Source organism: Hyaena hyaena, unplaced genomic scaffold (genome assembly GCF_003009895.1).
Source record: "Hyaena hyaena isolate Hyena2069 unplaced genomic scaffold, ASM300989v1 scaffold_25, whole genome shotgun sequence".
Lineage (NCBI taxonomy): Eukaryota > Metazoa > Chordata > Mammalia > Carnivora > Hyaenidae > Hyaena > Hyaena hyaena.
In genome coordinates this window covers 5618064-5640191 of record NW_024080657.1, presented here as the reverse complement: position 1 = coordinate 5640191, position 22128 = coordinate 5618064, and the positions used below count along the sequence as shown (strand labels likewise).

Sequence of the window (22128 nt, the reverse complement as noted above, 5' to 3'; positions counted from 1 at the left end):
GGACATAGCCTGAGGGATGTTCTGTTGTTGCTTGGTTGTTTCGCAGTGGATAGAGGGGATATTGAGAAATTTAAGGTTGCAGAAAGGGATCTGAAATTGGGGGGGGGGATTCAATTTTTTTTAATGTTTATTTACTTTTGAAAGAGAGAGAGAGTGAGAGAAAGAGAGAGAGAGAATCCAAAGTAGTCTCCAGGCTCTGAGCTGTCTGTCAGCACAGGGCCTGATGCAGGGCTCAAATTTACGGACCACAAGATCAGGACCTTAGGTGAAGTTGGACACTTAACCGATTGAGCCACCCAGGAGCCCCTGTTGGAGGATGATTCGAATAGGATTCCCTTATAGTTTGCAAAATATACAAGTTGAAGTATTTTTTGTAGTACCTTTGGCTCTTTGGAGAGGATTTCTTTGAATGCAGGTCGATACAGAATCAAGGATTCATGGAGATATAAAGGATTACATGAGCATTATAAGAAGGGAGCCTAGAGCCCCTCCCTGATACAGTTAATTACCAGGATATTGGATATTGGCTGGATAATGGCTCCATCCTTTACTCCTGGTTCCCTTGATCACATCTGGACCTCAGAATGTACAACTATGTAATAGAACATACCTCCTTTTCAAGACCATCCTGTTGAGTTTTAAAATAGAGAGAGACTCATTACTACAGTCCTGGTCATCTTCTTCCCTGGTCTCCTCCCTTTAGAATTGCTGGACATCCTCTCCCAAAGAAATGTGCAGCCAAAGGTTTGCTAGGCCACCCCTGTGGTCCCTTGTCTTACTACCTTAAGGCTCTGGGAGCCTTCAATGAAAATTAAAGTGTAAAGCTCAAGCCTGAGTGCCTTAACCTTGATGTTTGAAGATGTTTATTAGCCACACACAGATAGGAAGTTCTACATTTCAATGTTTGTTCGGGGGGACATGCACACATATGGGTGCATGCCCGCAAGCTTCCCATAGCCCCAGTTTATTCCTCTGGACATACTTCCTGAAGTCTGAGCATGGTCCTCCAAGGCTTAAGGCATAGCCATTTACTTTTGCATGGGGAAACACTGGAGCCAGGGCAAGCAGGATTCTTTGCTAGGTTTGTACCCCAAGCCTTATCTGGATCCTCTATTAACCTTTCATTCCCTTTTTGCTTTTCAAATGGAAACTGAGTAACTTTTAGTAGACCTTTTTGCAGTCAGCCCCCACACATGGTTCTAGCCACTTCCGTCCCCCCTCTTCCTCCCCCTGCCTAGCTTTTTCTGGTCCAGCCTCAATTTTCTCCCAACCATGTCTGTCCAAATAGTAACTTGGAGCGTCTTGAGTTTGAGATATGAGAGTCTACTTTGAGATAAATGTCTGTCTTTTGGTGTACTCTGATTCTCTGTGACTTGGGTCTGCCCCAGGAGCTCCCAGTCTCATGAGAACAGACATCTTATTGTAGACTGGGAGGCAGAAGAACTGGGTCCCATTTATGTGCTGTTAGCCTTGGAGAAGCAACAAAGTTCAGCCTTTCCTTTCTCAACTGTGAGATATGGCTAATGCCATGGGGTTGGTTGTTCTGAAAATCAAATAAGCTCATGGTCTTTTGACAGCCTTTATTTCCTCTAACTGCCTAGGAGGTCATAATGCACAGTATCAACAGACATTCATCTCACACATGACCATCACCTGTACCTAGGCAGCTCCTATGCTAATATGCTAAGAGCAGTGCTGCAATCAGTACACATCATCTAACCTAATTTACTTTCCATCTAAACTGTCACCATATTCTGATTTTAATACTACAAATAATCATAATAGGATAGGACATTGGTATGCCTTTGCTTGTTTGAGAAGAGGAAACTGAAGTTTGTAAAGGTTTGTAAGTTGCCCAAGATCTTAGGTAGAGAGGAAATCCAAACCAGGCTCTGTGACTCTAGAAAGTTAACTGAATGCTGTTACTTTTATTCTGTTAGTCCATGGAGACTGGTGGAAAGTAAATGAGTCCTGGAATAGGAAGCAGGCAACCCAGGGTCAGAGATCATTTTCTCCTACTCTCTGCTGTAATACATCCATTTCCCTGAATCAAATGTCAGCTGTTTGTCTTTACCTACAGGTTTCCTGTCCCTCTCTAACCCTCAGCCACATATTCTTCCAGGTAGGACTCTCAACTACTGCCTCTCACTTGAGTCTTCCCACAAGCCCCCAGCCCCAGAAAGATATAGTGACACCCCTGCATGCAGCCACCATGCCATGTACACAAGTCTTCAGGTGTGGATTTAGCCACAAGGTGGTTGTTGTTTTGCTGGCCTCAGGGTGGAAATGACCCAGAAGGGCAGGATCTTCTGCTTTAGCCTTTTTTGCCCTGTATCAGCTGCTCTTGGACATCTCTCTTGAAAACCCCTCTCTTGAAAAGCCCAAATAATCACCTACCCACTAACTTGCTTACAATCCTACATCCCCATATAAATGATGGGCACTCCCTCTCCTTCCCTCAGGCAAACTGATGGGATTGCATACCTTGCTAGTTCTAAACCGGCATCTTTTTTTTTTTTTTTTTTTTTTACAAATAGTTTGATGTCGAGTTGGTTTCCATTTAACACCTGGTGCTCATCCCCACAAGTGCACTAAACCCACATCTTTACCTTCTCTTGGTCACACCCTGTCCCCACTCCCTGCACTGCCCCTTTCCTGGTGCAGGCCCCCATAGCTCTCTTGTATGAGTCTCCTCCTCAGCCCCAGCCCCCTCCCCAAAGCAGCCAAAATAACCTTTCAGAAAGGAAACGTATACTCCCAAACCTGCTGTCTAAAATCCCTTGATGGCTTCTCCTGCCTTATAACAATAGTTCATGGGGTAGAGATGAAAGACGAAGCACACCCTTTAGGACATCTGGAGAATTTTGTCAAGCTGTGCTGTCCCCCTGCTCACAGTAATTCTGGAACATTTCCTAAGGTCTTACTCTACTGTTATACCTTTGCTTGTGAAGTTTCTTCCTCGTTCAATGCCTGTGTTCCTCAGTTCCATGTGACCACACTCTGCCCCTGTTTAAGGTCTAATTCAAAAGCTGCCTTCTCCAGTAAACCCTTCCTGACCTCCAATCCAGATACAATCTCTTCGCCATCTGGATCCTCTCTGTGAGGATCCATGTTATATCCTGTTATATTTGTCATCTGTATTCATATCTTATCTTCTCTACTAAACCATCAGCTGTCTATTCTGATTCATCCTTATCATAAATGTGCCATGTGGATACTGGGGATTCCCTAAAAACGTGTTGAATGGAGGAGCTCGGTGCAATTAGAACAGATGGGGCCCAGAATTAACACTCCATCTCTTGGGCAGGAAAGCTTCACTCAGGACATAGACCTAAATATCAACATGGAGCACCAAGAGTAAGCCCAGTCCTATGGTGAGGGGGTAAGACTAAAATGGCAGCAAGGGAAAGATATAGCATGGTCTGAGCTTTCAGGGAACACATTATCTATCCAGGGGGGAAAAAGAGTGAGTCAGTAGGTAAAGGGAACTTCTGGGTCAGCCAAAAGAGACAGTATCACTGTGAGATTATAGTGTACTATGGATCACAAAGCTGAAATGCTGAATTGAAGAAAAGTGTCCCAAATCACATAGCTAATAACTGGCAGAGCTAGGTCTCAAACTTGGCCAGTTTGATAATGGGTATGACACTCTTAAACACCTGAATGTCTAGCCTGAATGAAATAGAAAATGGGACTTGCTGAGATGCTGAAATGTGAGACATAATTTTGAGTGGTTCTTTGACATGGGCAAACAGCCCAAATTAAGTATGTCATGCTGTTTTGTCCACCCCATTCTAAACAGCTCCTTGCTCTACCCACTGAAAAGTGAATCCTTCTGTTTGCCCTCCCTCAGTAGCCACTCAAGCCAGAAGCTTGGAGGTCCCCTTCAGATTGTTCACATTTAATCATCTCCTGAATCACCTTTCATGTTCACATCTCCTTCCCCATGGTCATTACAAGATAGGCCCCCAACATCTCTTGCTTTGACCGCTGCTGCAGCCTCCATGACCCCATTCCCTCTCCCCTACAGTTTTCTTCTCACACTTTTGCCAGAATTGTTCATCTAGAAAAATATTTGGTCAGTGGTTCTGCCAATGCCAGTGGTATTGAGACTGAGCTCCGTAAGCTCTTTGGGAACTAAGACCTGCCAACATCTTGACATTCTCACCTTGCTAACTGACCTAACCATTCTGTAAACAGTTCCATCTGCCTGGAAATGCCCTTCCTCCTACTTTATCTAAATGCTCCTTGACTTTATAACTCAAGCATCATAGACTCTAGGCCACCTTATCTGTCTCTCTCCCTACCCTTCCCCCCTGGATATGATCCCACTACTTCCTGTGTTGCCACAATACCATTTATCACTCCAGAAGACAGTAGAGCCTAGTGGTTACTAATGCAGGCTCCTAAAGTCAGACTGCTTGGATTCTCATCCCATACTCCCCTATGTAAACTTGAGCAAGTTGTCTATCCTCTCTGAGCTTCACTTTCCTCTTCCACAAAACAAGGATAATAATGCTATTATTATAGTGAGGATTAAATAGTCTGTATAATATACAGGAACAGTACCTGGCACATGTGACCTCCTGCTATTTAAGTGGTAGCTCTTACTGTTATTTGTTTTATAAGTTCCTTATCTGGCTCTTTCATCAGACATTTGGGCTGGATCAAGATCTCATTTGTCTTTCTATCTCTGGTACCTAGCAGGGACAGGTATATGTGTAGTAGGCCCTTGAGAAGTTTTTGCTGAGTTGATGATGGAAAAATGGATGAGTGGATGATGGATGGATTGTTGGATTAAAGGGAAGATGAGTGGATGGATAAATAGATGAGTGTGTGGGTTTACGGGCTAGATGGATAAGTGGGTGGATAAATTGCTAAGTAGGTAGATGGATGGATGATTAGATGTGTGGAGGGATGAGTGGTTGGATGCATGCCTAGATGGATACATGGATAGGTAGAAGGGTGGATGGTGGGTTTATGAGCTAGATGGATAGGTAGATGGTCAAACAGATGGTTAAGTAGACAGCTTAGTCCCATTTAAATAGTATGGAACAAAGGAAAGCTGTGCCTCAAGTCAGTTTTGTCAGCCAGCTGAAAAGAAGATTGTGTAATATGTGATTTATTAAGTTTGGAGTTTTTTGTTGTTGTTGTTGTTTTTCCCCCTAAGCACAGCTGTCTTCCTGCTCTGGATTTTTGGTCTCGGGCAATCTGTTACTTACAATATCACTGTATCCTTGTAAAGTTAGACCTTCAGTAAATCTTCTTCAAGCCTCAGAGTATACACATGTATACTGTGTTTTGGCTACACGGAAAAGAACTATAATCCTTGCCCTGTAAGACTTTGCAGTTTAATTGGGAAAAGATAATTAATAGAAGCTTGTCAGTCACTGTTAATTTGGAGTTGCCTTAAAGCTGGGTCAGGGATAGCACCTGCTTTTGGTGACAGCCAGGATAACTCAGAAAAGCTACTTTGAAGAGGTGGTTTGAAGGCAAGGAAGTGTGTTGTCGTGAGGAGGTGGCACAAGCAGAGGCAAATCCTGAAGGTTGGAAGCAGAAAAGCCCAGAATGTCCAGAATATTGAATGCAGCCTGGGGCCCAATAGCACAGCCTGGGGCTGCTGATGGTGAGGAAACCTGGTTCAGGTTGGAGGCCTTCCCGTTGGCCCCAAACTACACAATAGCTGTAGGGTCCTCTACTAGTGAGGAGTGACCCTTGGAGCCTCAGATGCCTCAACCAAAACTGAGAAACACACTCCCTGCTCCATGGGGTTACGGAGATGATGAAAGGATTTAAGGCATGTGTCATATCAATGCCAGACCCGCTGTGTTGCTCAACATTCACCTGTTTTCTTCCTTCTTCATATAGCAGCATAGGCTGGTGGTCAAGAACATGAGCTTTAGACCCATGTTGCTGTTCAGCTTTGGAGCCTCATTGCTATCAAATCCAGTTACTAGCTGCAAGATCTTAGGCAAGTTACTTTACCTTCTCTGCCTCAGTTTCTTCATCTACACATCTGCTTGTGCCACCTGATGATTATAGCTGATAATAGTATCCACCTGTCAGGATGATTGTGAGGAATACATGAGTTAATGTATGAGAACCTAGGATAATGCCTGACACATAGTAAGTGCTACATAAGTATTTTTCTTATTTTAATACTATTTTAAATATTCCTAAAGAGATGAACACTTCGTTCCTGTTTACTGGAGTGAGAAGCAGCAAACCTTGTATCTATGGATAAGGTGGGGCGTAAATTCCCCTTTACCAAGCACTACTAATGTCAGGTGTTTAGATTAATCTAATCTAATATTAATTTAGATTAATTTATTTAAAACACTTTAGGGGCGCCTGGGTGGCTTAGTCGGTTAAGCGTCCAACTTTTGCTTAGGTCATGATCTCGCGGTTCGTGGGTTTGAGCCCTGCGTCGGGCATTGTGCTGACTGCCAGCTCAGAGCCTGGAGCCTGTTTCAGAGTCTGTCACTCCCTCTCTCTCTGACCCTCCCCTGCTCACGCTGTCTCTCTCTCTCTCCTAGAAATAAATAAAAACATTAAAAAAATTAAAACATTTTATATATTATATATCATGTATAATTTGAATGTGATTTAGATTAATCTAATGTTAATGCCCACTTTTGGGAGTAGGTAATTATCACGCCCAACCTTGACATGGAGAAACTGAGACTCAGAGATGCCTAATTAGTGACTTATCAGAGACATGCCCTTAGCAAGTGGCGGTGCTAGGATGCTAAGACATCACATTTCCACTCCCCAAAGCTGTTTAGGCTGGCAGTCATCCATGCCATTCACCATGGTACATGGATCAGGAAACAGAGGTCCAGGGGGAGGAACAGACTTACCCAGGATGTCACAGTGAGCAAGTGAAAGTTCTGGGATCAGAACCCTGGCCTCTTGATTCCCAGCCCACTGTTCTCGACAGTATGGAGAACATAGGTGTCTATAAGTCTTCATCAAATGGATCCTGCATTTTCTTCCCCAAGGAATCACATTTCCAGTCACTGGACCACAGAGCCAGCAATGGAGGAGAGGAATGATCACCTTATAGCATGAACCTGTATGGTTGGTTAAAGGAATTTGGTGACTTGCATGGGCTTTTCCACTCCCACCCATCATGGTAGGGAATTCCTCAACCCTTTCATCATCTAGGGTCACTGTTAGTTTAACCGAAGACACTGAATGGTTTTATGAGTGACCAGACAGATCTTGCTGCACTGTGGGTCATTTTGACCAGCCCAGCTTCCCAAGTAGGCATGGAGCTTCTTTTCTGCCATGACTTCTTAGCTCTCAGAGTCACTTTCCTTCTGTAGCTAGAGTTGGGCTCTCGTGAAAGATAAGAGAAAGCCTAGAGGTCACCTGCCTCGAGATTTTGGCCACTTGGAACTTGAGAGGGAGAAATTTGAGGCTCTGAGCACATGTTCCTACCCTGCAGATATAAAGGCTGCATCTTCTGTGCCAAGCAAACTGGGTAACAGTTGCAATTAACCAAATAACACAAGAAGGAAGGGAACTTTTCTTGCCTATTCAGATGGATATTTGGGGACCTTAATTACCAGCAATTTTTCTCAATCCACAAATGTGTCAGTTATTGTCAGTGAGACGAAGTCTGTAAGATAAAAGCACTCCTGTTTATTTTCCTAGAAAATACAAAAAGTTATAACAAAGGGAATATCGTGGACTTGTTTGAGTTTTTATTGTTCAGAAGCAAAGAGCCAGAAGGGACATCAGAAAGAGATTGCAGGTAGTGATTTTTCAAACATCCTTTTGGAGAGCAGAATTCTTAGTCATGTGACAGTTTAAATGAAATGCCAATTTATAAAAGAGGTAAAAATGGAGAAGTGCTGGATTTCATGGATAAGCAGTCCTACCTGCTCAGTATCCCCCTCTCCCGTTTCAATGAGGCTACTGTGCAGAACCCGCAGGATCCTGCACACACAGCTTTTAAAACTAGTGATCTAGTTCACCTCATCTGAGGATCAGATAAGAAAATAAAGGCATAGAGAATTAAAGTTGTAGTTTATTCAGAGTGAAGTTTGGAACTCCTTTCTCTTAGTGCAATGTTCTTTAATGATGAAGTTGGAATTTTGTTCTGGTTATCTACGAATAGGTAACAAACATGGATTTTAGTGACTTGTATTTCTTATGAATCTATGGTTTGGTCAAGGCTCAGAGGGAATGACTTGTTTTATCCCATGATACCAGGAATCTCAATTGACATAATCCAACTAGCAGGGTCTGGCTGGATGTGTCTCTTCATACAGTTTTAGGGTCTCTCCACATGATCTTTTCAGCATGGCAACCTCAAGATACTTGGACTTCTTACATGGAGAGTCAGGGTTCCAACTGAGAGTTTCAAATACCCAGACAGAGCTACAAGTCTTCTTTCTGATATATCCTAGAAAGTTCCAGAATGTAATTTCTACCACATTCTGTTGGTCACATAGGGCCAGCCCTGGTTCATTGTGGGAAGGAACTACACATGGGTATGCATACTGGGAAGTGTGGATCATTGGGAAGCCATCTTGAATGCTGCTATCTGATTACCTTGCTTTTGGCAAGACCTTACATGACTTACTTAAATAGATTCTGATGTGGTTTGACCTGAAACAGAGAACATACAAGTCATTATGGTTTTCCTTAGATCTTAAGAGTACTGTCACATGAAGAATGGTAGAGTAGTTCTAGAAGGCCACAGAAGTCTGACCCAGGACCAAAAAAGCCATAGTTACAAGGAGGCTAGTTTTGATTGACCATAAAAAAAGAACATAAACAATTAAAACAGCCAACATTAGACATGACTTTCTCTACATGAGTAGTGAGTTTCTCCAGGTCTCTCTCACTCCTTCTACCACTGAAAGTATCTGATTCTCAGTGAAGATGATTAGTAGAGAAACTTGCATCTCCTTGAGCTCTGGGATGCTGAAATACTATGTGCATTTCTAAGAATCAAGATTTCATATAAATCTAATTCTTGTTTGTTTGTCTTTTCTTTTTCCCCCTTTTTGGACATTTCCTTCATCTGACTGCCCATCAATATATAGAAGAAATGCTTATTCCTACTCCTATTACTTGTAAGTATCGACCCGGGGAAACTTTGCTTCGTGCCCTGTAAGGGAACCTGTAGCATGCATTTCCTGCACCAACCAAGTGTCTATTGGTTTCTCATACTCCCTTCTGTCTAAGTCATCTGTAGCCCCAAAGTTTTTATTTCTCGTAGATGTTTTCCATTTGAAAATGCACTATCATTGTTGCATTGTTGATGTCTGTTATGTTTCTACCATCTTGGGTCCCCCCCATCCCTTTGTTTGGAGCTTTGAGGGGATATTTCTCCTTTGGTTGTGTAATATTCTAGTTAGAAATCGCCAAATTTCAGCAAGAGGTCAACTTAATCCCCCTGCAGGACTTGCAGACATAAAACATAATCACAGATCTCAGCAACTTCAGGGAAATCTACTTGGGGAATGTGTCACCTTAAGGGGCTCAAAGGTTAGAAAGAAATTCATTGGCTGTTTCCACTATTTTCATCAAGTCTACAGGGAAACGGGACTTTACCTAAAACCAGCCTTCACAGGTTGTAGACACATCCAAGGTCTTGGGGCTAGAATTATCTCAGTCTGGTGTTTGGCAATAGTTATCTCCTGTTATCAATCCACTTTATTAGTAGTTACAGCTGGCCTGTTGCCTGTCAGGTTTTTTTTTCACTTTCTAAAATGATGGTTTTTCTCATTATTAAACCAGACATTTTGAGAACACAAAAGTAAAGGGGAAAAAACTACATAAATAGATCCTTGGTAATGAAAAGTTAAGAAAACCACTGAAGTAGTCCCATATCCTTAATATGCATTTCCAGTGTTTGAACATTGAGGTCAAGAAAAGTGTGTGAAATCACAGATCCAGTGGGATTAAACCTCAGAATGACTGGCTTCTGGTAAAGCGTACTGTCCATCATTCCATGTCTTGCTCCACCCCGGCACACCCAGCCTTACGAGAGAGGCCCTGTCTGTTAGTGATCATCTGCTGAAGCCTTCACAGATGAGGATGGAGCCAGCAAAAGGGTCTGCTGCTACCTCTGCTCAGGGTTTCAGTTTAAGGTCAGTAGGCTAGTCACTGAGTGGATAAGATTCTGGTACCACCACCATCACGTTGTATAGGAACCAATGGACCCCACCACCAACGTTGAAAGTACTGGAAAACTTGTTTCATTTGTTCATTCACTCATCTGGCAAACATGCATTGAACATGCACATTATGTTCCAGACACTGTGGATGGAGAGATGATGAGAACTTTGAGTCCCACCTTCCTAGCATTCAACCCTGTCTGGGGACTAGTATGAAATCAAATACTTGAAATGTTGGCTGAGATGCACCTATATGTACTGTGGTTTAGGAGCACTTACTTGGGTGACTAATTTTTTAATGAGACGGGATACTTACCAGTATTTTTGCCCACTACTTAGAAGAAACAGGAATTCTAAGCAAAGGGAACTGCAAAAGCACAAGGTTTACAATGTTATAGGGTGTTGTTCCTGTGGTGAAGAGAATGAGCTCTGGGAATTATGCAGCTCTGGGTTCAAGCCACATCTTTGTTACACACCAGTTATGAAGCCTTGAGAAAATCCTTAGAACTCCTTGAGCCCTATTTCTCTTCACTCGAAAATAGAGCTAAGAGTGCCTAACTCAGGGAATGAGGGATTTTATAAAGTGCCCCAAAGTTGGCACTAATGAAATGTTAGTTTTTTTAATTTCCTTTTTAGAAACCATAAGGGGCCAGGGAAGTATTGGTGGCCCCTGGGAGCTCCTCTGGCCTCTGAGAAGTTTTTCTGACATCGGTGTTCCACAGTAGTTACAGACATGCAGTGACTCATCCCAGGCTCTGGGCACCTCACCTCCTCTATCTGTTAGCCAGTGTGCATATCACTGTCTTTGGATGCCCACTTCATACCAGGCACTGTGCTGGGTACTGTGGTAGAATCAAAAATTTACAGTGCAAGAGTGTAAGAGACAGACTAGCAAGTACTTGTAGTTCAAGGTGCAGTGAGAAACAGTTGTGCAAACTTAGAGTTCTTTTTTTATTTTTTTAATGTTTTATTTATTTCTGAGAGAGAGAGAGACTGAGCCTGAGCAGGGGAGGGTCAGAGAGAGAGGGAGATAACAGAATCCAAAACAGGCCCCAGGCTCTGAGCTGACTGTCAGCACAGAGCCCGATGCGGGGCTCGAACCCATGAACAATGAGATCATGACCTGAGCCAAAGTCGGACACTTAACCAACTGAGCCACCCAGGCGCCCCTGTGCAAATTTAGAATTCTAAGTCACAGATTTTTTTAAATGTCTATTTCTGAGAGAGTGCACACAAGAGGGGAGTGGCAGAGAAAGAGGGAGACAGAGGATCCCAAAGCAGGCTCTGCGCTGACAGCAGTGAGCCTGATGTGGGGCTCAAATCACAAACCATGAAATCATGACCTGAGCACAGTTAGATGTTCAACTGACTGCCACCCAGGTGACCCCTAAATCACAGATCTTAAAGTGTGAAGCTCATGCCAGCTGGGTAACTGACCATGGTTGAATATTCAGAGGAGCAAAAGAACTGAAAATGCAGACAGAGAGGTAGGAGCAAAGCCTTAAGAACCAAGTCCATTGCAGAAGAAAGATTTGACAGTAGGGAGGCAGAGAGATGATGACATGGCCCTGACATCTGAGCATCAGCAGTCACTTGTGCAGGTCATGGGGTAGGTTGAGGGAGGAAGCCAGCCTAGAGGCCATGAGGAGGAGGATACTTCTTTTTAACCACTAGGCTCTAAAACAGAGAAGAAACATGAGAGTGGCTACTTGAAGGGTCAGAAAGTCCTGGGCACTTGTATAACGAAGTAGAGGGGTCTGTGCAGAGGAAGAAGCTGAAGATGCTGGTGGGGGGCAGGGAGGAGGGCACCTCTGGAAGGGAAGGTCTGGAGGCACAGTGTTTGGGGGAGAGGTAGCAGCCTCGGAAGGGAGGCACAACAGGTTCTGTGAGACCGTAGGACTGAGAGATGCATGTAGGTGGAGAAAAGGGATCAAAAAGGAAATGCTGGCCCCTGTGATTTGCAGATTCAGAACTCCCTTCTTAGTTATAGACCCCAAGTGCCTGCTTTCAACCCTCTCTCCTCAAAGTGTGGTCTGTAGACCAGCCTCATTGGCAGCACCCTGGAGCTTGTCAGAACTGCGGCACCCAGGGTCCCAGCTCGGACCTCCTGAATTAGAGCCTGCGTTGTAACAAGATCCCCAGATGGCTCGCGTGCACATTTAAGTTCAAGAAGCTCTGACTTAACCAGAATCTCTAAAATAAGAAAAGTAATACCTTTCCTTCAAGGGTTGGAGAGCCACCTCGTCCCTCTCAAACCCCCAGAATCTTCCACGAGAGAGAGCCCCTCCAACACACTTTGGCTAAATAATCTTTTCAGTGAAATCCATGTTTATTCATTCAACAGGTATTTGTGGGGTTCCCACTTATGTGCAGGCACCGGTCAAGGTTCTGGCATATAGAACACCACAAACAAAATTCCCTGCCCACTTGAAGCTTTCTAGCAGGAAAGATAGAGAATAAACAACATGTGTAAGAAAGGTGGCATAGATGTTACAGAATCATCAATGAGCTAAGGGGAAAAAGATAAATAAATCAGAGAAAGAGTACGTGAGGAGCAGAGGAACATTTCATAACAAAGAGGCCTTCCAGGGCTCTCCCTCACTGAGAGATCCTATACACAAGACCAGGGATCCACAAACATTTTCCGTAAGGAGGTCCTAGTAAATATTTTTGGCTTTGTGAGAAAATGGTCACTCTTGCATCTATTTACCTCTGCTGTTGTAACAGAGAAACAGCTATATACAGTGCACAAGGGAATGAGCATCAATGTATTTTAATTTAAAAAATATTTTAAAAAACCAGATAGTGGACTTGATTTGTCCTGAGGGACATAGTTGGCCAGTCCCTACCCTAGACTTTTGAGACAGGAGGAGGATGGAGTTCAAGGTTCATCCTGTTTTGTGAGCTCCTACTGTGTGTTGCCCCGTGTGCTTGCTGTTGCAGACAGAAAGGTGAATGAAGTACACCTGAACCACTTGAGAAGTGGGTGGAAGTTGAAAAGAATTACCACTTGGTAGTTGCTATGGGCCAGACTCATCTAATGATGACAAGTCTTGCAAGATGCATGTTAACTGTGTTGAATCTATTTAGACATTGAGACTGAGCTTTGAGGAATCGTCTAGATCCTGCAGGTGAGATGTAGCAGGGCTACGGTTTGAACCCAGGACCAGATATCCCCAAGCCGTGTGCTTCCCTCTCACTAAATCCTGTTCTTCAGGGGATGGAGGGGCTTCTGTCCAGACCATGTGCTTGGACAACCCTTGGCCAGGCTGCAGGAGAACCAGGATCCAAAGGCAAGTCTGCTTGTCTGAAGAATCTCAGTTCTGTTCATGGACATCAGTGCCTTGCAAGGGACAAGAAGTGGTAGTTATTCCTGATTGACAGGGACACCCTTGAGGCAATTCTGTCTTTGCTGGCCTGTGGATTTGCCAGCTGGTCAGAGCTGAGAGCACTGCGCTGCCAGATCAAAGGTAGCCAAGGAGTTAGAGTAAAGAGTTACCAACAGAGTGCTAATAACGACCAGGATAAACAGAGCTATAGATCAAAGGAACTGAGACTCAGGACAGAGACGAGTCTAGAATGGAGCCCTTCATTGTCCAGCACACACTAAAAAATAGGGAAATAATGTGAGTTTTGTTGCCAAACCTAGTTCCCAATTCTGTGTCAGACTGTTCAGACATCGAACATTTATGGAACCACTCTGAGCCTCAGTTCTGCAAAGCGGTGATAACAGTGGTAACTCCTCAGCATCTTTGCATTTTGGGGAGGGGTAGCGAGAGGGTATATGTAGAGTGGCTGACACCAAGTAGCAGCTATGAGTCCTCACATCCCGAGCTAACAGATGCTAATGCTTTTCTAGAGTACCTTTTTGCCTTTCTCTATAGTAAAGAAGCACCCAACAGCTTCAGTGTCTGCTTTTTAAAAAGATATTAAGAGTTGGAATGTGTTCACGGATTAATTTATCTCAAGGTATGTGATGGGCACTGTAATTGTTTCAAACAGAGACATTTTAGTGTAGTAGTTCTTGAAAAAGCACTAAGATGTTTACCGACTATTCCGGTAGAGAGAGAGAGCACTTAACTATTTCACTTAGCCTTAGGTAAATGTGTATATGTGTCAGGGAGACAGAAACCAATGACATGGGCTGGCCTTGTCTGCAGAGACTCTGTAACTCTTGGGGTTTCCCGATATCCTTCCCATCTCTCCCCATTGCAGCATATTTGAATCCTACATCTATCCTTCAAGGTCTGTATCTAACAGTATCTCCTACAGGAAGTCTTCCCTGATTCTCTCCACCTGGAGGAATGGCCTTTTTCTCTGATCTCTCACTGCAATTACTTGTTATGATGGGCCGGAAGGGGCAAATGTGTCTTAAGAATGTTTCTTGTTCTTTGTGGTTTTCCTCATGTGAATGAGAAGAACAAGATGATATTAAAAGACGTAACAGCCAAAGTCAACAGAGAGATGGTCTGTTCTTAGAAAGAAAAACAAGTTTTAGCTACCTCTAGATCCTTTCCCTTCCTTGCTTCTGTATCTTTAAGGCAGCCTTTCCTCCTATTCAGCATCTGAGTCTCAGTTTCCTAATATGTAAAGTGGAGACTAAAAATGGATACCTCACAATGATCTTCCAAGGATTCGAGGACATAATGTTTGGAAAATGCCTATCATGTAGTAGATCTTCAACCAAAGTAAGAAATCACCTCCCTTTGGTCAGTGCATACACCTTTTCACATCATAGGCTGTTGCAAATCAAATATCATTGCCTCAGTACACATAAAGAGGAATTTAAAATGATTATATCAAGAGATACTGGAAAAGCTTTTTATGTAATTCATCAGCCACTTCAAATAAAAATGAAGAAAAGATAGGAATCTAAGGAGACCATTTAGAGATGATAAGTATCAATTACCAAAAGCTGACAGCAGACATGTTGACAAGGGGAAAGAGAAGGCATCACCATGAGGGCAAGGCAGAGATGGCTGCCATGCTGCTGTTCAGCCAAGGGGAGAGAACCGATTCCTGGGCTCCACCGCAGAGCAGCTCAGTCCCTTTGAAAGTGTGGCCTGAGGATCTGCATGGTAGCACACACCTCACATTATTATTTTGCATGCCTACTTTGACAGCACCTTCCATCCTCACATCCTCACATCACCCCAATCCAACTGTCCCTTTCTCAATATCACAGCTTCCTGGAATGCCTAGCCACCCTCTGTGCTTGGAGAATTCCAATTAAAAGGGCAAATTGTCATTCTTATTTAGGCAGACCATATCCCTGTCTTCATCTTTGTTGTTGCATTCAGCCTTCATTCATTTGTCCCCTGACTCATTCATGAACAATTCTCAGGTTATTCTGCCCGTGGTGTATTTGCACATCTGTCTCCTTGTTGACAAGGACTGTGTATTACTCATCTTTCATTTCCTGATGACTAACTTGGAGCCCAGAACAAATCAGACATCATAAGACTGTGTCGATTACATGAATGAGTACACACAGGTGGGTGTATGTGTGAGGTTGATACCCCCATTTTGTTTTCTTTCCCATTGAATTATGCTTTTCCATTCGCCAGAAGATACTATCAGTTTTCATATATTTTTGGCATATGGTGATGGGGGGGTGTCTTTTGGATCAGACGTACTTTGTAATTGTATATTGGTTTTAGGTTTAGAAATGTTGTACTTGCATTTCACAATTATAAATGCATAAAATTAATGAATGTTGCCACAACAAGATAGATATAAATGCAGTGGGCCAGATCATGTTCACAGATAGATTTGGTTAGGGATTGCAACTGAACGGATGCTTTATTGTTTACTCTATTGAATTAGAGTCTAAACACATCAGTCATGAATACCAAACAGAGCAAATCTATAAGTCAGAGGCTCTGTCACCTTAATCAGGGAAAATACAAATGAGCATTTCCCCCCCAAAGAAGATGGAAGATGTGTATACTTCAGTTGTAAGTCTATACTTAAGTTTTAAAACCAACTAGATTTTAGTGATGCCTTGAGGCTTTAGAAGGGTCTGCCTGTGATTCTAAATGCTTCTGTTCCGTAAATGCATTTGAACTTTGTAAAGCAAGTAAATGAGAGCATGGGGAATACTGCTGACAGAAAGTGGTGACATACTGAAATGTAGTTGGAAAGTGAAGTTCTCGTGGAGAAAGTTGTGCTACTCTTTCACACTACTCACAGCTTCCGTCAAGAATGAAAGACTTCGAGTAAATACCCAATAGTGTGATTACTGGGTCATAGGGTAGTTCTATTTTGGATATACTGAGGCACCTCCATACTGTTTTCCACAGTGGCTGCGCCAGTTTGCGTTGCCACCAACAGTGTATTAGGGTTCCTTTTTCTCCACATCCTCACCAACCCTTGTTGTTTCTTGTGTTTTTGATTTTAGCCATCCTGATAGGTATAAAGCGATATCTTATTGTGGTTTTTATTTGCATTTCCCTGATGATGAGTGATGTGGAGCATCTTTGTATATGTCTGTTGGTCATCTGTATGTCTTCTTTGGAAAAATGGATAAAGAAGTTGTGGAAGTGTGTGGAGGGGATATAAAATGTATGTATGTGTATATATATATATATATATATATATAATATGGAGTATTACATATATGTATACATATATATAATATGGAGTATTATATATATAATATATATAATATGGAGTATTATATATATAATATATATAATATGGAGTATTATATATATAATATATATAATATGGAGTATTACTCAGCCATAAAAAGAATGAGATCTTGCCATTTGCAACAACATGGATAGATCTAGATGGTGCATTGCTAAGTGAAATAAATCATCTGAAGAAAGACAAATACCATATGATTTCACTCATGTGGAACTTAAGAAACAAAACAAAGAAAAATAGACCACCACCAACAAAAAACCTCTAAATACAGAGAACAAACCGGTGGTTATCAGAGATGAGGTGGGGGGGGGTGTGTGTGAAAAAGACAAAGGGAATTAAGAGTACACTTATCTTGGTGATCACTGAGAAATGTACTGAATTATTATATTGTATACCTGAAACTAATATAATGCTATATATTGATTATACTTCAGTATTTTTAATTAAAACAAATTTTTAAGAATGAAGGACTTACTTCCCCAGTGACCAGAATTACTGCTGGTAGACAACTCTTGGCTGATAGCTCCCTTTGGGACAATTTGTCCTTCAGAGCCATTTCACCCAAGGTCATCCAGTAGCTGTTCACATGGGGGTATAAGAGTCACCCCAGCTTCAGAGCTTCCCATGGGGTTGCCATAAGCCTTCATTGTCCATGCACCACCAAATTCCCCTTCTACCCACTCTTTCCCTTCCCTTCCCATCCTTCACCTACTGTTTCCTTTCCCTCCCATAGACATTGACCCCAGAAGCACTTCCTGATTCATCCCCTGGCTGTCATTCTTTGTCCCAGAGTCTAAGTTTCAAGGAACACAATCTGCCACACTTCCATTGGCTTCTCTTCCATTTGGCCATTGGAAATAAGTACATTTGAGTGTGTGGCATGCCCCTTCCCTGCATATGCATGCATCATTGCCTGTGGATCCTTTGTGTACTAACTAATTGGGGTCACCACTTGTTGCCCACTGATAATAATAAACACTAAAAACTTCTCCCTTGGGCACTCATTCATTCACAGGCATTTGCCCCTCTCTGGGCTATGGGCGTCTTCATGCGTAGCTCCCACTTTGTATCACAGAAGTGACTGTAGCTATTGCTGGACAAGCCAGAGGAAAGAGTGAGGGTCAAAAGTGCCCACCACCACAGGGGCGCCTGGGGGACTCAGTCTGTTGAGTGTCCGACTTCGGCTCAGGTCATGATCTCACAGCTCTTGGGTTCGAGCCCCGCGTCAGGCTCTGTGCTGACAGCTCAGAGCCTGGAGCTTGCTTCCGATTCTGTGTCTCCTTCTCTCTCTGACCCTCCCCTGCTCACGCTGTCTCTGTCTCTCACTCAGAAATAAATAAAAAACATTAAAAAAAAAAAAAGTGCCCACCACCATGCTCCTCAAGGCCCTCCAGGGAAGGAATGGGTTTAATTCTGAAAGCTCTTGCCTTTAGCAGGCATCCCCAGAGTGGGAACGACTCTTGCAGCTAGGGCTGTGTAGCACAGATAGGATCCTGAGGGGCTCAAACTGGAAAATGCCTTTCTAAGTGTTTCAGTGTAGTGCTTTTAATGGAAGGAAGTGCTTTAGTTAAGCTCTGTAGTGTTGATAATGATGATAATGATTACATCGTGTTTGTATATACAGCTTTATCTCTTCCAAAGTGCTTTCCCACTTAGTACCTGGGTGTCTGGTTGGGCTTGGAGGCACTTAGCAAGGTATTATCGAATGGATGACTATGCCGTGCAGGAATGAGCCCCACCATCCTGGCTCTGCAGCTTTGGGAACTTGACTCAATCCCACCTTCAGTGACTTGTCTGTAAAATGGGGGTAATAACTCCTTCAGTGCTGTTTCACTGACATATTCTTTCATTCATGAGCATTTACTGAGCAGTTGTTATTTTGTGCTAAGTACTGAGCTGGGCGTTAAGTATTTAGAAAGAAATGTCCTTCTCTCAGGAAGCTCACAGCCTAAAAGGCAACTTGCACATGTTAAAAAGTTATGAAATAATGTTATACATACATGGAAGAGGAGAATGAAGACATGATAGAGGTGATGATAGAGGTGATAGACATGATAGAGATGAAGTCACTGAATCTGCTTTGAGGAAAGACCCCTCTGGACCAAAGGGCTTAGTAGGGTGCCTAGCCTGGGGAAGATGCAGGATGCCTCACTGGAAAAATTACACCCTTGTTTCTCCTTGGCCCCACTGTCTAGAAATACATACACACGTACACGTGCATACACACAAACACATTGTATAACTAAATAGATTACATGCTGGGGAACAACATGGGGAAAAAGAAATCGAGTAAAAAAGGATAGAAAAGAGGAAAGTGAAAGTGTGAATCCCAGCCCCACTACCTAGCAGCTGTGAATCCTGAGCATTCTGAGTTTGTTTCTTATCTGTAAAATGGGAATGTTAGTGCTCAATTCATGAGATTATCTTAGGAAATTAAATGATATAATGTATGTGCCAGGGGAATGGTTGTCATTTATTAAATAGCAGAGCTGAGCTGGGACATAGCCATGGTGGGTGGTGTCAGGAGTTGGGGGAAGATAGAAGCTGTAACTTCCAAACGTAAGTCAAATGGAAGAAGAATTTATCCAATAGAAGGAAGAGGGGCTATGGTAGACACAGGTTCTTAAACTCACAAAATGTCTTCCCTGAGTAATCGGATAAGACACACTTCCTCCTGGCATCCATCCCTGTGGATAGCCATGAGAGAGGTCAGAGTCAATGATTCTGTCCAGCATCCCAAGGGAGGACAAAATCATTTCAACATAAGAATGCTTTGTAGACCAGTGGTCAGAAAAAAGGCTGGGGTTGATGTTAGAAGGTCTCCCCTTGGTTATTTCTAAAATAGGAGCTGGAGAGTGACAGGTCTGTCACTGCCAAAACCTGCCTTAAAAGAGGCAAGGTTCTCCGAATGCAGAAGGGCCACGCTATTGTGTGCAGTTCCATTTTTGCGCTGAGAATGTTGCCTCCTTCCTGTGAACAGAGCTCAGAGGAGCTGGTGTATGTTTGAGGAGGGCAGCAAGGTAGTGGATACCACAAGTCACAACCTATAAGGACTGAAGAACTGATTTCATTGGTCTCAAGGGTTGGCTAGACATTTTAAAGTTCACCAGGCTACTCTAATCTGAAACCATGGATGAGAGCCGTCCATCTGAAAGAGCTTGAGAATCCAGGGTCATGGAATATAGGCATTTGGAAGATAAGCAGGAGAGCTTGTTCTGGCCGCTTAACTTAGAATCTCAGGTGAGAATTTGTTCCCACTGTATCATCAAATAGATACAGCTTTGGTTATGCGCATGGAAATTGAGTTCGGAAGGCAGAGTCTATAGAAGATGGAGCCCAATTTGCCAGCACCATTTCCTTCCTTTAGATATTGAGGTAGACAATCTGTCTGCTATTCACGAGTGCGTAGGTGCCATTCAACAAATGGCAAAAAATACCCTGGGCACATTATAAAATAGCTTTTAATTTATCATAACAACCATTCTTCCCAGTGGTATTGGTATCACTGTGAGGCTGGTATCTCAGCCATGATCAATCTCCTGGGAAATAGGTGTTCATGAGCCTTCTTCCTTGAGTGAAACCTCAAGGAGCCCAGTTCTTCTGCTCGTGATATCTGCTTTGTATCAAAATAAAAGAGCATTGGCTGAGCTTCTTTCTGGAGCAGTTTTTCATTCCAAAGGCTTTGAACCACTGGGTAAAACATTCTAAAAGGATGGGAATTGCTGGGTATACAACAACCACTCAGTTGTTTTTTGTTTGTCTCTTAACTGGAAGGATTAAAAGGTTAGTATGGTCAAGACCCAGTTTTTAGAGGGAGATTGACTTTGTGAAAAGTGAAAATATGGTTTATTAAGGTTATAAACTAAATCGAGCCTTAAGAGTAAAGAAAGCTTGTTTTGTTCTGGAAAACAGCTTAGCGATAACAGACATTTTTAGAAACCAAGAAAAGCTAAGATAGTCTGCATTTTACTTTATTCTCCCTTCCCACATCATTTATGACTTTGACATCTACTGATGAAGAAAGAACTTCTAGCAAAACATCTAAATCCAGATATGCTTAATAAGGTATCTCATTCCATTCTTTTGTGTTATCTTTGCTCTCTACAGCAAAACTCGCATGAAGATAGGGGATGTAAGGTTTTTCCAGGAGATTAGTATGCATCCGCTATATTACTATGCAGGTGTAGTAACCTAGGCTGGGAGCAATTTGCTCAATAAATTATACTTTTGTAATCTCATCTCCCACCTCTTAAGGGTATTAAACAGTGCTTTTGCCTTAGCTCTGAATGACAAAGAAAACCATAGTCCGTACCTAGAAGCAGTGTAAAGAGAAGAGCATGGACTGCATTTGTGTTTGAATTCTGGACTTTGCCACTTCCTTTCCTTCTTTCTTTTTTTATGTTTATTTTTGGGGGGAGAGGCAGAGAGAAAGGAGACAGAGGATCCAGTATGGGCTTTGCGCTGACAGCAGTGAGCCCAGTGCAGGGCTCAAACTCAGGAACCAAACTGTGAGATCATGACCTCAGTCGAAGTCAGAAGCTCAACTCACTAAGCCACTCAGGTGACCCTGGATTCTGCCACTCTCTAAGCTAACCTGAGCCTGTGTTTCCTCATCTGTCAAAGGAGAGCAGTGATACCAAATCTGGAGGGTTGCCGTGGGGATTTACCAGGATTACATAAAATACCACTACACGTGTACAGTGTCTGGTTCTGTGTCTGGTACATAGTAGATGCTCTGTACATTGCAGCTATTTTATGTTTTATGTATACTGGTGTTTTGCGCCTTACAAAGTACTTTTATACAGATATCTCCTGTCACTTTCAAGGCACTCCAGTGAGGAAGTATCATTTTAAATGTAAGGAAATGAAGGCTCATTAAACTGACCAGGGCCACAGGCTACTTGAAGAAAGAAATCCATGCAACAGAGTTACCAGTGTCTGGGATTGTGTTCTCATGATGGACTGAGAAGTGGGCGTGACCGGGATCTGGCAGCAGAGCTGGAAGGAATTCTGTCCTCTGAGATCAGGTGGAGGATGCAGTGAGCTAAGTCCAGACTGGGTCACTGCCCGAAAGTATGTAGCCATTGATCCAAATTATAATTGGAAAAAAGAAAAGAAAAAACCTGTTCCCACCCCTTCATTCCATTAAATACACTCACTGTATAAATGGGACAAAACTCAAATATGAAGAAGGTCATTCATCTTTTTCTAATTGTAAGAAATTTTATAATCTGCATTGGAGAAATAAGGACAAAGATTAAAGGAAAGATAAGGCCGGGGGTGATTTTTGTTATTGTTTCTTAAACAGGCTTTTGAGTCCTACTTTTAATTTTTTGGAACA

At 42.8% G+C, this 22128-nt stretch overlaps 1 protein-coding gene across 1 annotated transcript in view; it reads left to right on the top strand.

Moving 5' to 3' along the window:
• Positions 1–22128, top strand: part of PTPRT (protein tyrosine phosphatase receptor type T) — an 803437-nt gene that overhangs the window by 641910 nt on the left and 139399 nt on the right. The window contains exon 19 of the mRNA XM_039227066.1: positions 9060–9088. Coding sequence (XP_039082997.1) covers positions 9060–9088 — 29 coding nt within the window. The remainder of the gene's footprint in view (positions 1–9059; positions 9089–22128) is intronic.